Here is a 15,727-nt window from a genome sequence, read left to right as displayed (position 1 = left end):
AGTATAACTAATACTGTGTATAAATAGTATAACTAATACGGTGTACAAATAGTATAACTAATACTGTGTATAAATAGTATAACTAATACAGTGTACAAATAGTATAACTAATACAGTGTATAAATAGTATAACTAATACTGCGTATAAATAGTATAACTAATACGGTTTATAGATAGTATAACTAATACTGTGTATAGATAGTATAACTAATACTGTGTAGAGATAGTATAACTAATACTGTGTATAGATAGTATAACTAATACAGTGTACAAATAGTATAACTAATACTGTGTATAAATAGTATAACTAATACTGTGTATAAATAGTATAACTAATACTGTGTATAAATAGTATAACTAATACAGTGTATAAATAGTATAACTAATACTGTGTAGAGATAGTATAATTAATACAGTGTACAAATAGTATAACTAATACAGTGTATAAATAGTATAACTAATACTGTGTATAGATAGTATAATTAATACAGTGTATAGATAGTATAACTAATACTGTGTAGAGATAGTATAACTAATACTGTGTATAGATAGTATAACTAATACTGTGTATAGATAGTATAACTAATACTGTGTAGAGATAGTATAACTAATACTGTGTATAGATAGTATAACTAATACGGTTTATAAATAGTATAACTAATACAGTGTATAAATAGTATAACTAATACAGTGTACAAATAGTATAACTAATACTGTGTATAAATAGTATAACTAATACTGTGTATAGATAGTATAACTAATACAGTGTATAAATAGTATAACTAATACAGTGTACAAATAGTATAACTAATACCCTGTATAAATAGTATAACTAATACAGTGTACAAATAGTATAACTAATACTGTGTATAGATAGTATAACTAATACTGTGTATAAATAGTATAATTAATACTGTGTATAAATAGTATAACTAATACTGTGTATAGATAGTATAATTAATACTGTGTATAAATAGTATAACTAATACAGTGTATAAATAGTATAATTAATACTGTGTATAAATAGTATAATTAATACTGTGTATAAATAGTATAACTAATACTGTGTATAGATAGTATAACTAATACAGTGTACAAATAGTATAACTAATACTGTGTAGAAATAGTATAACTAATACTGTGTATAAATAGTATAACTAATACAGTTTATAGATAGTATAACTAATACAGTGTATAAATAGTATAACTAATACAGTGTACAAATAGTATAACTAATACAGTGTATAAATGGTATAACTAATACTGTGTATAGATGGTATAACTAATACTGTGTATAAATAGTATAACTAATACAGTGTACAAATAGTATAACTAATACTGTGTATAAATAGGTATAACTAATAGTATGTATAAATAGTATAACTAATACAGTGTACAAATAGTATAACTAATACTGTGTATAAATAGTATAACTAATACAGTTTATAGATAGTATAACTAATACAGTGTATAAATAGTATAACTAATACAGTGTACAAATAGTATAACTAATACAGTGTATAAATAGTATAACTAATACTGTGTATAGATAGTATAACTAATACTGTGTATAAATAGTATAACTAATACAGTGTACAAATAGTATAACTAATACTGTGTATAAATAGTATAACTAATAGTATGTATAAATAGTATAACTAATACAGTGTATAAATAGTATAACTAATACAGTGTATAAATAGTATAACTAATACAGTGTATAAATAGTATAACTAATACAGTGTATAAATAGTATAACTAATACAGTGTACAAATAGTATAACTAATACAGTGTACAAATAGTATAACTAATACTGTGTATAAATAGTATAACTAATAGTATGTATAAATAGTATAACTAATACAGTGTATAAATAGTATAACTAATACAGTGTATAAATAGTATAACTAATACAGTGTATAAATAGTATAACTAATACAGTGTATAAATAGTATAACTAATACAGTGTATAAATAGTATAACTAATACTGTGTATAGATAGTATAACTAATACAGTGTATAAATAGTATAACTAATACAGTGTATAAATAGTATCACTAATACAGTGTATAAATAGTATAACTAATACTGTGTATAAATAGTATAACTAATACTGTGTATAAATAGTATAACTAATACGGTGTATAAATAGTATAACTAATACTGTGTATAAATAGAATAACTAATACTGTGTATAGATAGTATAACTAATACTGTGTATAGATAGTATAACTAATACTGTGTATAGATAGTATAACTAATACAGTGTACAAATAGTATAACTAATACTGTGTATAATTAGTAAAACTAATACGGTTTATAGATAGTATAACTATAACTGTGTATAAATAGTATAACTAATACAGTGTATAAATAGTATAACTAATACAGTGTATAAATAGTATAATTAATACTGTGTATAAATAGTATAACTAATACTGTGTATAGATAGTATAATTAATACAGTGTACAAATAGTATAACTAATACAGTGTATAAATAGTATAACTAATACTGTGTATAGATAGTATAATTAATACAGTGTATAGATAGTATAACTAATACTGTGTATAGATAGTATAATTAATACAGTGTATAGATAGTATAATTAATACAGTGTATAGATAGTATAATTAATACTGTGTATAGATAGTATAATTAATACAGTGTACAAATAGTATAACTAATACAGTGTATAAATAGTATAACTAATACTGTGTATAGATAGTATAATTAATACAGTGTATAGATAGTATAACTAATACTGTGTATAGATAGTATAATTAATACAGTGTATAGATAGTATAATTAATACAGTGTATAGATAGTATAATTAATACTGTGTATAGATAGTATAATTAATACAGTGTATAAATAGTATAACTAATACTGTGTATAGATAGTATAACTAATACTGTGTATAGATAGTATAATTAATACAGTGTATAAATAGTATAACTAATACTGTGTATAGATAGTATAATTAATACTGTGTATAGATAGTATAATTAATACAGTGTATAGATAGTATAACTAATACTGTGCATAGATGGTATAACTAATACTGTGTATAGATGGTATAATTAATACAGTGTACAAATGGTATAACTAATACAGTGTATAAATGGTATAACTAATACAGTGTATAAATGAGTATAACTAATACTGTGTATAGATATGGTATAACTAATACAGTGTATAAATAGTATAACTAATACAGTGTATAAATAGTATAACTAATACAGTGTATAAATAGTATAATTAATACAGTGTATAAATAGTATAACTAATACTGTGTATAGATAGTATAATTAATACAGTGTACAAATAGTATAACTAATACAGTGTATAAATAGTATAACTAATACAGTGTATAAATAGTATAACTAATACAGTGTATAAATAGTATAACTAATACTGTGTATAAATAGTATAACTAATACTGTGTATAAATAGTATAACTAATACTGAGTATAAATAGTATAACTAATACGGTTTATAGATAGTATAATTAATACAGTGTACAAATAGTATAACTAATACAGTGTATAAATAGTATAACTAATACAGTGTATAAATAGTATAACTAATACATTGTATAGATAGTATAACTAATACTGTGTATAAATAGTATAACTAATACTGTGTACAAATAGTATAACTAATACTGTGTATAAATAGTATAACTAATACTGTGTATAAATAGTATAACTAATACTGTGTATAAATAGTATAACTAATACTGTGTATAAATAGTATAACTAATACATTGTATAGATAGTATAACTAATACAGTGTACAAATAGTATAACTAATACTGTGTATAAATAGTATAACTAATACTGCGTATAAATAGTATAACTAATACGGTTTATAGATAGTATAACTAATACTGTGTCTAAATAGTATAACTAATACTGTGTATAGATAGTATAACTAATACTGTGTATAGATAGTATAACTAATACTGTGTAGAGATAGCATAACTAATACTGTGTATAGATAGTATAACTAATACAGTGTACAAATAGTATAACTAATACTGTGTATAAATAGTATAACTAATACTGTGTATAAATAGTATAACTAATACTGTGTATAAATAGTATAACTAATACAGTGTATAAATAGTATAACTAATACTGTGTAGAGATAGTATAACTAATACTGTGTACAAATAGTATAACTAATACTGTGTATAAATAGTATAACTAATACTGTGTATAAATAGTATAACTAATACTGTGTATAAATAGTATAACTAATACAGTGTACAAATAGTATAACTAATACTGTGTATAAATAGTATAACTAATACAGTGTACAAATAGTATAACTAATACAGTGTACAAATAGTATAACTAATACAGTGTATAAATAGTATAACTAATACTGTGTATAAATAGTATAACTAATACAGTGTACAAATAGTATAACTAATACTGTGTATAAATAGTATAACTAATAGTATGTATAAATAGTATAACTAATACAGTGTATAAATAGTATAACTAATACAGTGTATAAATAGTATAACTAATACAGTGTATAAATAGTATAACTAATACAGTGTATAAATAGTATAACTAATACTGTGTATAGATAGTATAATTAATACAGTGTACAAATAGTATAACTAATACAGTGTATAAATAGTATAACTAATACAGTGTATAAATAGTATAACTAATACAGTGTATAAATAGTATAACTAATAGTATGTATAAATAGTATAACTAATACAGTGTATAAATAGTATAACTAATACAGTGTACAAATAGTATAACTAATACTGTGTATAAATAGTATAACTAATACAGTTTATAGATAGTATAACTAATACAGTGTATAAATAGTATAACTAATACAGTGTACAAATAGTATAACTAATACAGTGTATACATAGTATAACTAATACTGTGTATAGATAGTATAACTAATACTGTGTATAAATAGTATAACTAATACTGTGTATAAATAGTATAACTAATAGTATGTATAAATAGTATAACTAATACAGTGTATAAATAGTATAACTAATACAGTGTATAAATAGTATAACTAATACAGTGTATAAATAGTATAACTAATACAGTGTACAAATAGTATAACTAATACAGTGTACAAATAGTATAACTAATACAGTGTATAAATAGTATAACTAATACTGTGTATAAATAGGTATAACTAATACAGTGTACAAATAGTATAACTAATACTGTGTGTATAAATAGTATAACCAATAGGTATGTATAAATAGTATAACTAATACAGTGTATAAATAGTATAACTAATACAGTGTATAAATAGTATAACTAATACAGTGTATAAATAGTATAACTAATACTGTGTATAGATAGTATAATTAATACAGTGTACAAATAGTATAACTAATACAGTGTATAAATAGTATAACTAATACAGTGTATAAATAGTATAACTAATACAGTGTATAAATAGTATAACTAATACGGTGTATAAATAGTATAACTAATACTGTGTATAAATAGAATAACTAATACTGTGTATAAATAGTATAACTAATACTGTGTATAAATAGTATAACTAATACTGTGTATAAATAGTATAACTAATACGGTTTATAGATAGTATAACTAATACTGTGTATAAATAGTATAACTAATACTGTGTATAAATAGTATAACTAATACTGTGTATAAATAGTATAACTAATACAGTGTATAGATAGTATAACTAATACTGTGTATAAATAGTATAACTAATACTGTGTATAAATAGTATAACTAATACTGTGTATAAATAGTATAACTTATACTGTGTATAAATAGTATAACTAATACTGTGTATAAATAGTATAATTAATACAGTGTATAGATAGTATAATTAATACAGTGTACTAATAGTATAACTAATACTGTGTATAAATAGTATAACTAATACAGTGTACAAATAGTATAACTAATACAGTGTATAAATAGTATAACTAATACAGTGTACAAATAGTATAACTAATACTGTGTATAAATAGTATAACTAATACTGTGTATAAATAGTATAACTAATACAGTGTACAAATAGTATAACTAATACTGTGTATAAATAGTATAACTAATACGGTTTATAGATAGTATAACTAATACTGTGTCTAAATAGTATAACTAATACGGTGTATAAATAGTATAACTAATACTGTGTATAAATAGTATAACTAATACTGTGTATAGACAGTATAACTAATAGTATGTAGAGATAGTATAACTAATACAGTGTATAAATAGTATAACTAATACAGTGTATAAATATTATAACTAATACGGTGTATAAATAGTATAACTAATACGGTGTATAAATAGTATAACTAATACTGTGTATAAATAGTATAACTAATACTGTGTATAAATAGTATAACTAATACAGTGTACAAATAGTATAACTAATACTGTGTATAAATAGTATAACTAATACGGTTTATAGATAGTATAACTAATACTGTGTCTAAATAGTATAACTAATACGGTGTATAAATAGTATAACTAATACTGTGTATAAATAGTATAACTAATACTGTGTATAGACAGTATAACTAATAGTATGTAGAGATAGTATAACTAATACAGTGTATAAATAGTATAACTAATACAGTGTATAAATATTATAACTAAAACTGTGTATAAATAGTATAACTAATACTGTGTATAGATAGTATAACTAATACAGTGTATAAATAGTAAAACTAATACAGTGTGTAAATATGTTTTTCTCTATGGTTGGTAAGTAATGTGTAGACGTTTTCATAATTCTGAGGTTTTATAATCACGACATCAGGTATATATTGTAACATGAGGTACGTATTCTAACATCAGGTATATATTGTAACATCAGGTATATATTGTAACATGAGGTATGTATTCTAACATCAGGTATATATTCTAACATCAGGTATATATTGTAACATGAGGTATGTATTCTAACATCAGGTATATATTGTAACATCAGGTATATATTGTAACATCAGGTATATATTGTAACATGAGGTATGTATTCTAACATCAGGTATATATTGTAACATCAGGTATATATTGTAACAGTCCAGAGTTTTAACAAGGTTAGAGTTGTAGTGTAACAATTTCATTTAAATATTTTAACTTTACAAAATTAATATAATATTATTATTTCAATATTATTAACTTAATTTCCCCTATAGGTGTCCAGATTTACATACTGTTGTGATGCTGACGAAAAGAAATTATCCGTAAGTAACCAGAAAAGTGATGTAGTTTCACAGGCTTGAAATATAATTTATACACCTAGAACCCAAACATACTTATGTATTATACGTCATGTACTGAGTGTCAGTGAGCTCTAACATTTAATGAACGTGAGAATATTACTTGTGATCAAACCCAGAATTCTTAGCTTGACTTTTTTTCCCACCCACATTCCAAAGTTCAATGTTAAAGAAACACTAATTTCTCCTCCATTTATTTTAATTAACACTACACAAACACTAATTTCTCTATCATTTATTTTTCATTAACACAACACAAACACTAATTTGTCTACCATTTATTTTTAATTAACACGACACAAACACTAATTTCTCCTCCATTTATTTTTCATTAGCACAACACAAACACTAATTTCTCTATCATTTATTTTTAATTAACACTACACAAACACTAATTTCTCCTTCATTTAATTTTATTTAACACTACACAAACACTAATTTCTCTATCATTTATTTTTCATTAACACAACACAAAGACTAATTTGTCTACCATTTATTTTTAATTAACACGACACAAACACTAATTTCTCTTCCATTTATTTTTCATTAGCACAACACAAACACTAATTTCTCTATCATTTATTTTTAATTAACACTACACAAACACTAATTTCTCCTTCATTTAATTTTATTTAACACTACACAAACGCTAATTTTTCTGTCATTTATTTTTAATCAACACTACACAAACACTAATTTCTCCTTCATTTAATTTTATTTAACACTACACAAACACTAATTTTTCTGTCATTTATTTTTAATTAACACTACACAAAAACTAATTTCTCTATCATTTATTTTTAATTAACACAACACAAACACTAATTTCTCCTCCATTTATTTTTCATTAGCACAACACAAACACTAATTTCTCTATCATTTATTTTTAATTAACAGTATACAAACACTAATTTCTCCTTCATTTAATTTTATTTAACACTACTCAAACACTAATTTCTCTATCATTTATTTTTCATTAACACAACACAAACACTAATTTGTCTACCATTTATTTTTAATTAACACGACACAAACACTAATTTCTCCTCCATTTATTTTTCATTAGCACAATACAAACACTAATTTCTCTATCATTTATTTTTAATTAACACTACACAAACACTAATTTCTCCTTCATTTAATTTTATTTAACACTACACAAACACTAATTTCTCCTTCATTTAATTTTATTTAACACTACACAAACACTAATTTCTCCTTCATTTAATTTTATTTAACACTACACAAACACTAATTTTTCTGTCATTTATTTTTAATTAACACTACACAAACATTAATTTCTCTATCATTTATTTTTAATTAACACTACACAATCACTAATTTCTCCTCCATTTATTTTTCATTAACAGAACACAAACACTAATTTTTCTATCATTTTTTTTAATTAACACGACACAAACACTAATTTGTTCACCGTTTATTTTTAATTAACACTACAAAAACACTAATTTCTCTATCATTTAATTTTAATTAACACTACACAAGCACTGATTTCTCCTCCATTTATTTTTAATTAACATTACACAAACACTAATTTCTCCTCCATTTATTATTAATTTAAACTACACAAACAATAATTTCTCTGTCATTTATTTTTTAAAAGTTGACACTTCAGAAACACTAGTTTTTACTCAATTTATTTTGCAAGATATAAATATATAGTTGTAATATTCTTTAAACATATAACACATGTTCAAGAATTACTGAATTATTAATTGCTTTGTAATAATTCTTTTGAAAACAGCGGAGTATACAAGTTTGAGGATATTTTACAAGTCGCAGGAAACGAGAAATTGCGAGAAATAAAAAAGCTTGTTTCAAAAATACAGTTTGATGACCCCGTCTGTATACAGCTAACATCGGTATGTATACAACTAACATCGGTATGTGTACAGCTAACATCGATATGTATACAGTTAACATCGGTATGTGTACAGCTAACATCGGTATGTATACAGCTAACATCGGTATGTGTACAGCTAACATCGGTAAGTATACAGCTAACATTGGTATGTATACAGCTAACATCGGTATGTATACAGCTAACATTGGTATGTATGCAGCTAACATCGGTATGTATACAGCTAACATTGGTATGTGTACAGCTAACATCGGTATGTATACAGCTAACATCGGTATGTGTACAGCTAACATTGGTATGTGTACAGCTAACATTGGTATGTGTACAGCTAACATCGGTATGTGTACAGCTGACATCGGTATGTCTACAACTAACATTGGTATATGTACAGCTAACATTCGTATGAGTACAGCTAACATTGGTATATGTACAGCTAACATCGGTATGTATACAGCTAACATTGGTATGTGTACAGCTAACATTGGTATGTATACAGCTAACATCGGTATGTGTACAGCTAACATCGGTATGTCTACAACTAACATTGGTATATGTACAGCTAACATCGGTATGTATACAGCTAACATCGGTATGTGTACAGCTAACATCGGTATGTCTACAACTAACATTGGTATGTATACAGCTAACATTGGTATGTGTACAACTAACATTGGTATGTGTACAGCTAACATCGGTATGTATACAGTTAACATTCGTATGTGTACAGCTAACATCGGCAGGTGTACAGCTAACATCGGTATGTCTACAACTAACATCGGTATGTCTACAACTAACATCGGTATGTCTACAACTAACATCGGTATGTCTACAACTAACATCGGTATATGTACAGCTAACATTGGTATGTGTACAGCTAACATTGATATGTGTACAGCTAACATTGGTATGTATACAGCTGACATAGGTAAGTGTACAGCTAACATTGATATGTGTACAGCTAACATTGGTATGTGTACAGCTGACATAGGTAAGTGTACAGCTAACATTGGTATGTATACAGCTAACATTGGTATGTATACAGCTAACATTGGTATGTATACAACTAACATCGGTATGTGTACAACTAACATTGATATGTGTACAGCTAACATCGGTATATGTACAGCTAACATCGGTATGTATACAGCTAACATTGGTATGTGTACAGCTAACATTGGTATGTGTACAGCTAACATCGGTATGTATACAGTTAACATTCGTATGTGTACAGCTAACATCGGCAGGTGTACAGCTAACATCGGTATGTCTACAACTAACATTGGTATATGTACAGCTGACATAGGTAAGTGTACAGCTAACATTCGTATGTGTACAGCTAACATCGGTATGTCTACAACTAACATCGGTATGTGTACAGCTAACATTGGTATGTGTACAGCTAACATCGGTATGTATACAGCTAACATCGGTATGTATACAGCTGACATTGGTATGTGTACAGCTGACATAGGTATGTGTACAGCTAACATCGGTATGTCTTCAACTAACATCGGTATATGTACAGCTAACATTGGTATATGTACAGCTAACATCGGTATGTATACAGCTAACATTGGTATGTATACAGCTAACATCGGTATGTGTACAGTTAACATTGGTATGTGTACAGCTAACATTGATATGTGTACAGCTAACATTGGTATGTATACAGCTAACATCGGTATGTGTACAGTTAACATAGGTAAGTGTACAGCTAACATTGGTATGTATACAGCTAACATCGGTATGTATACAGCTAACATCGGTATGTATACAGCTAACATCGGTATGTGTACAGTTAACATTGGTATGTGTACAGCTAACATTGATATGTGTACAGCTAACATTGGTATGTGTACAGCTGACATAGGTAAGTGTACAGCTAACATTCGTATGTGTACAGCTAACATCGGTATGTCTACAACTAACATCGGTATATGTACAGCTAACATCGGTATGTATACAGCTAACATCGGTATGTGTACAGCTAACATAGGTATGTGTACATCTGACATCGGTATGTATACAGCTAACATTGGTATGTATACAGCTGACATTGGTATGTGTACAGCTAACATCGGTATGTATACAGCTAACATTGGTATGTGTACAGCTAACATTGGTATGTATACAGCTAACATCGGTATGTATACAGCTAACATCGGTATGTGTACAGCTAACATTGGTATGTATACAGCTAACATTGGTATGTATACAGCTAACATCGGTATGTATACAGCTGACATTGGTATGTGTACAGCTGACATAGGTATGTGTACAGCTAACATCGGTATGTCTTCAACTAACATCGGTATATGTACAGCTAACATTGGTATATGTACAGCCAACATCGGTATGTATATACAGCCAACATTGGTATGTATACAGCCAACATCGGTATGCGTACAGTTAACATTGGTATGTGTACAGCTAACATTGATATGTGTACAGCTAACATTGGTATGTATACAGCTAACATCGGTATGTGTACAGTTAACATAGGTAAGTGTACAGCTAACATTGGTATGTATACAGCTAACATCGGTATGTATACAGCTAACATCGGTATGTATACAGCTAACATCGGTATGTGTACAGTTAACATTGGTATGTGTACAGCTAACATTGATATGTGTACAGCTAACATTGGTATGTGTACAGCTGACATAGGTAAGTGTACAGCTAACATCTGTATGTGTACAGCTAACATCGGTATGTCCTATAACCAACATCGGTATATGTACAGCCAACATCGGTATGTATACAGCTAACATCGGTATGTGTACAGCTAACATAGGTATGTGTACATCTGACATCGGTATGTATACAGCTAACATTGGTATGTATACAGCTGACATTGGTATGTGTACAGCTAACATCGGTATGTATACAGCTAACATTGGTATGTGTACATCTGACATCGGTATGTATACAGCTAACATTGGTATGTATACAGCTGACATTGGTATGTGTACAGCTAACATCGGTATGTATACAGCTAACATTGGTATGTGTACAGCTAACATTGGTATGTATACAGCTAACATCGGTATGTATACAGCTAACATCGGTATGTGTACAGCTAACATTGGTATGTATACAGCTAACATTGGTATGTATACAGCTAACATTGGTATGTATACAGCTGACATCGGTATGTGTACAGCTGACATCGGTATGTATACAGTTAACATTCGTATGTGTACAGCTAACATTGGTATGTATACAGCTAACATTGGTATGTATACAGCTGACATCGGTATGTATACAGTTAACATTCGTATGTGTACAGCTAACATCGGTATGTATACAGCTAACATCGGCAGGTGTACAGCTAACATCGGTATGTCTACAACTAACATCGGTATGTGTACAGCTAACATCGGTATGTATACAACTAACATCGGTATGTTTACAGCTAACATCGGTATGTGTACAGCTAACATCGGTATGTGTACAGCTAACATCGGTATGTCTACAGCTAACATCGGTATGTGTACAGCTAACATCGGTATGTGTACAGCTAACATCGGTATGTATACAACTAACATCGGTATGTATACAGCTAACATTGGTATGTATACAGCTAACATCGTTATGTGTACAGCTAACATCGGTATGTGTACAGCTAACATCGGTATGTGTACAGCTAACATTGGTATGTATACAGCTAACATTGGTATGTGTACAGCTAACATTGGTATGTATACAGCTAACATCGGTATGTGTACAGCTAACATTGGTATGTATACAGCTAACATCGGTATGTGTACAGCTAACATAGGTATGTGTACAGCTAACATAGGTATGTGTACAGCTAACATTGGTATGTATACAGCTAACATTGGTATGTATACAGCTAACATTGGTATGTATACAACTAACATTGGTATGTGTACAGCTAACATTGGTATGTGAACAGCTGACATCGGTATGTATACAACTAACATTGGTATGTATACAACTAACATTGGTATGTGAACAGCTGACATCGGTATGTGAACAGCTAACATTGGTATGTGAACAGCTAACATTGGTATGTGAACAGCTGACATCGGTATGTATACAGCTAACATTGGTATGTGTACAGCTGACATCGGTATGTGAACAGCTAACATTGGTATGTGAACAGCTGACATCGGTATGTGTACAGCTGACATCGGTATGTTTACAGCTAACATTGGTATGTGTACAGCTAACATTGGTATGTGTACAGCTAACATCGGTATGTGTACAGCTGACATCGGTATGTATACAGCTAACATCGGTATGTATACAGCTAACATCGGTATGTGTACAGCTAACATCGGTATGTATACAGCTAACATAGGTGAGTATACAGCTAACATCGGTATGTGTACAGATAACATCGGTATGTGTACAGCTAACATCGGTATGTATACAGCTAACATCGGTATGTGTACAGCTAACATCGGTATGTATACAGCTAACATCGGTATGTATACAGCTAACATCGGTATGTGTACAGCTAACATCGGTATGTATACAACTAACATCGGTATGTGAACAGCTGACATTGGTATGTATACAGCTAACATTGGTATGTGTACAGCTAACATTGGTATGTGTACAGCTGACATCGGTATGTGAACAGCTAACATTGGTATGTGAACAGCTGACATCGGTATGTGAACAGCTAACATTGGTATGTGAACAGCTAACATTGGTATGTGAACAGCTGACATCGGTATGTATACAGCTAACATTGGTATGTGTACAGCTGACATCGGTATGTGAACAGCTAACATTGGTATGTGAACAGCTGACATCGGTATGTGTACAGCTGACATCGGTATGTGAACAGCTGACATCGGTATGTGTACAGCTAACATCGGTATGTATACAGCTAACATCGGTATGTGTACAGCTAACATCGGTATGTATACAGCTAACATAGGTGAGTATACAGCTAACATCGGTATGTGTACAGCTAACATCGGTATGTATACAGCTAACATCGGTATGTGTACAGCTAACATCGATATGTGTACAGCTAACATCGGTATGTATACAGCTAACATCGGTATGTGTACAGCTAACATTGGTATGTGTACAGCTAACATCGGTATGTATACAGCTAACATCGGTATGTGAACAGCTGACATAGGTATGTGTACAGCTAACATCGGTATGTATACAGCTAACATCGGTATGTGAACAGCTAACATTGGTATGTATACAGCTAACATCGGTATGTATACAGCTAACATCGGTATGTGAACAGCTAACATTGGTATGTGTACAGCTAACATCGGTATGTGTACAGCTAACATCGGTATGTGTACAGCTAACATCGGTATGTATACAGCTAACATCGGTATGTGAACAGCTAACATTGGTATGTATACAGCTAACATCGGTATGTGTACAGCTAACATCGGTATGTGTACAGCTAACATCGGTATGTGTACAGCTAACATCGGTATGTATACAGCTAACATCGGTATGTGAACAGCTAACATTGGTATGTATACAGCTAACATCGGTATGTGCGTACAGCCAACATCGGTATGTGTACAGCCAACATCGGTATGTATACAGCCAACATCGGTATGTGAACAGCTAACACTGGTATGCGTACAGCCAACATCGGTATGTATACAGCCAACATCGGTATGTTGAACAGCCGATCATAGGTATGCGTGGTCAGCCAACATCGGTATGTATACAGCCACATTGATTGGTTATGTATACATTAATCACTGTATGTATGTACAACCAACATCTGGTAATGTATACAGCCAACATTGGTATGTATTACAGCCAACATTGGCATGTATGTCAACTAACACCGGTATGTGAACAGCCAACATTGTTAATGTATTCAGCCACAGGTTATGTGTACAGCCAATACCGGTGCTGTGCAACAGCCGACATATGTGTATTGTTGTACAGCCAACATTGGTTTCACTGTTGTTAATGGTTGTACCACTGTTGTTAATTCGATTATGTCAAATTACCTTGTAATCGCTTGTAATATTGTTGTACCACTGTTGTTAATGTATTGTGGTTGTACCACTTTGGTCAATCAGTTGTTGTAATGCTTGTACCACTTTGGTTAATGCTTGTGCATTGTTGTACCACTGTTGCTTAATGTATCAGGTTGTACCACTTTTGGTGTAATGTTGTGTATTGTTGTACTACTGTTGCTAATGTACAGGGGTTGTACCACTTTATTACTGAGCCGGTGTATTGTTCTTTTACCACTTGTTGTTAATGCATTGCGTATCCTGTTTTCACTTTGGTTAATGTTGTGTATTGGTTGCACCACTGTTACCTATTTGTTAATGTATTGTGTTCCCACTACTCTTGGTTACATGTTTTGTGTATTGTCTGCTCACTACCGTTGTTAATGTATTGTGTTGCACCACTCTTTGGCTGATGTTGGTAAATTGTTTCCACTACTGTTGTTAATGTATTGTAAATGTTCCACTCTTGGTTAACACGTTGTGTAATTGGTTGTACCACTGTTGTTAATGTATTGTGGTTGTACCATTACTTTGGTTGATGCTTGGCATTGTTTTACCACTGTTGTGTATTGTTGCATTGTGTTG

General features: G+C 29.4%; 1 protein-coding gene across 1 annotated transcript in view; it reads left to right on the top strand.

Moving 5' to 3' along the window:
• Positions 1 to 15,296, top strand: part of LOC143227924 (medium-chain acyl-CoA ligase ACSF2, mitochondrial-like) — a 44,985-nt gene extending 29,689 nt beyond the window's left edge. Inside the window, exons 6-10 of the mRNA XM_076459279.1 lie at positions 7,187 to 7,234; positions 9,036 to 9,153; positions 13,138 to 13,314; positions 13,747 to 13,986; positions 15,276 to 15,296. Coding sequence (XP_076315394.1) covers positions 7,187 to 7,234; positions 9,036 to 9,153; positions 13,138 to 13,314; positions 13,747 to 13,986; positions 15,276 to 15,296 — 604 coding nt within the window. The remainder of the gene's footprint in view (positions 1 to 7,186; positions 7,235 to 9,035; positions 9,154 to 13,137; positions 13,315 to 13,746; positions 13,987 to 15,275) is intronic.
• Positions 15,297 to 15,727: the final 431 nt, after the last annotated feature.

The sequence above is a fragment of the Tachypleus tridentatus genome, chromosome 10 (genome assembly GCF_004210375.1).
Source record: "Tachypleus tridentatus isolate NWPU-2018 chromosome 10, ASM421037v1, whole genome shotgun sequence".
Taxonomy (NCBI): domain Eukaryota; kingdom Metazoa; phylum Arthropoda; class Merostomata; order Xiphosura; family Limulidae; genus Tachypleus; species Tachypleus tridentatus.
The sequence above is the reverse complement of the archived record's forward strand: the minus strand, read 5'-3'. Positions and strand labels throughout refer to the sequence as shown.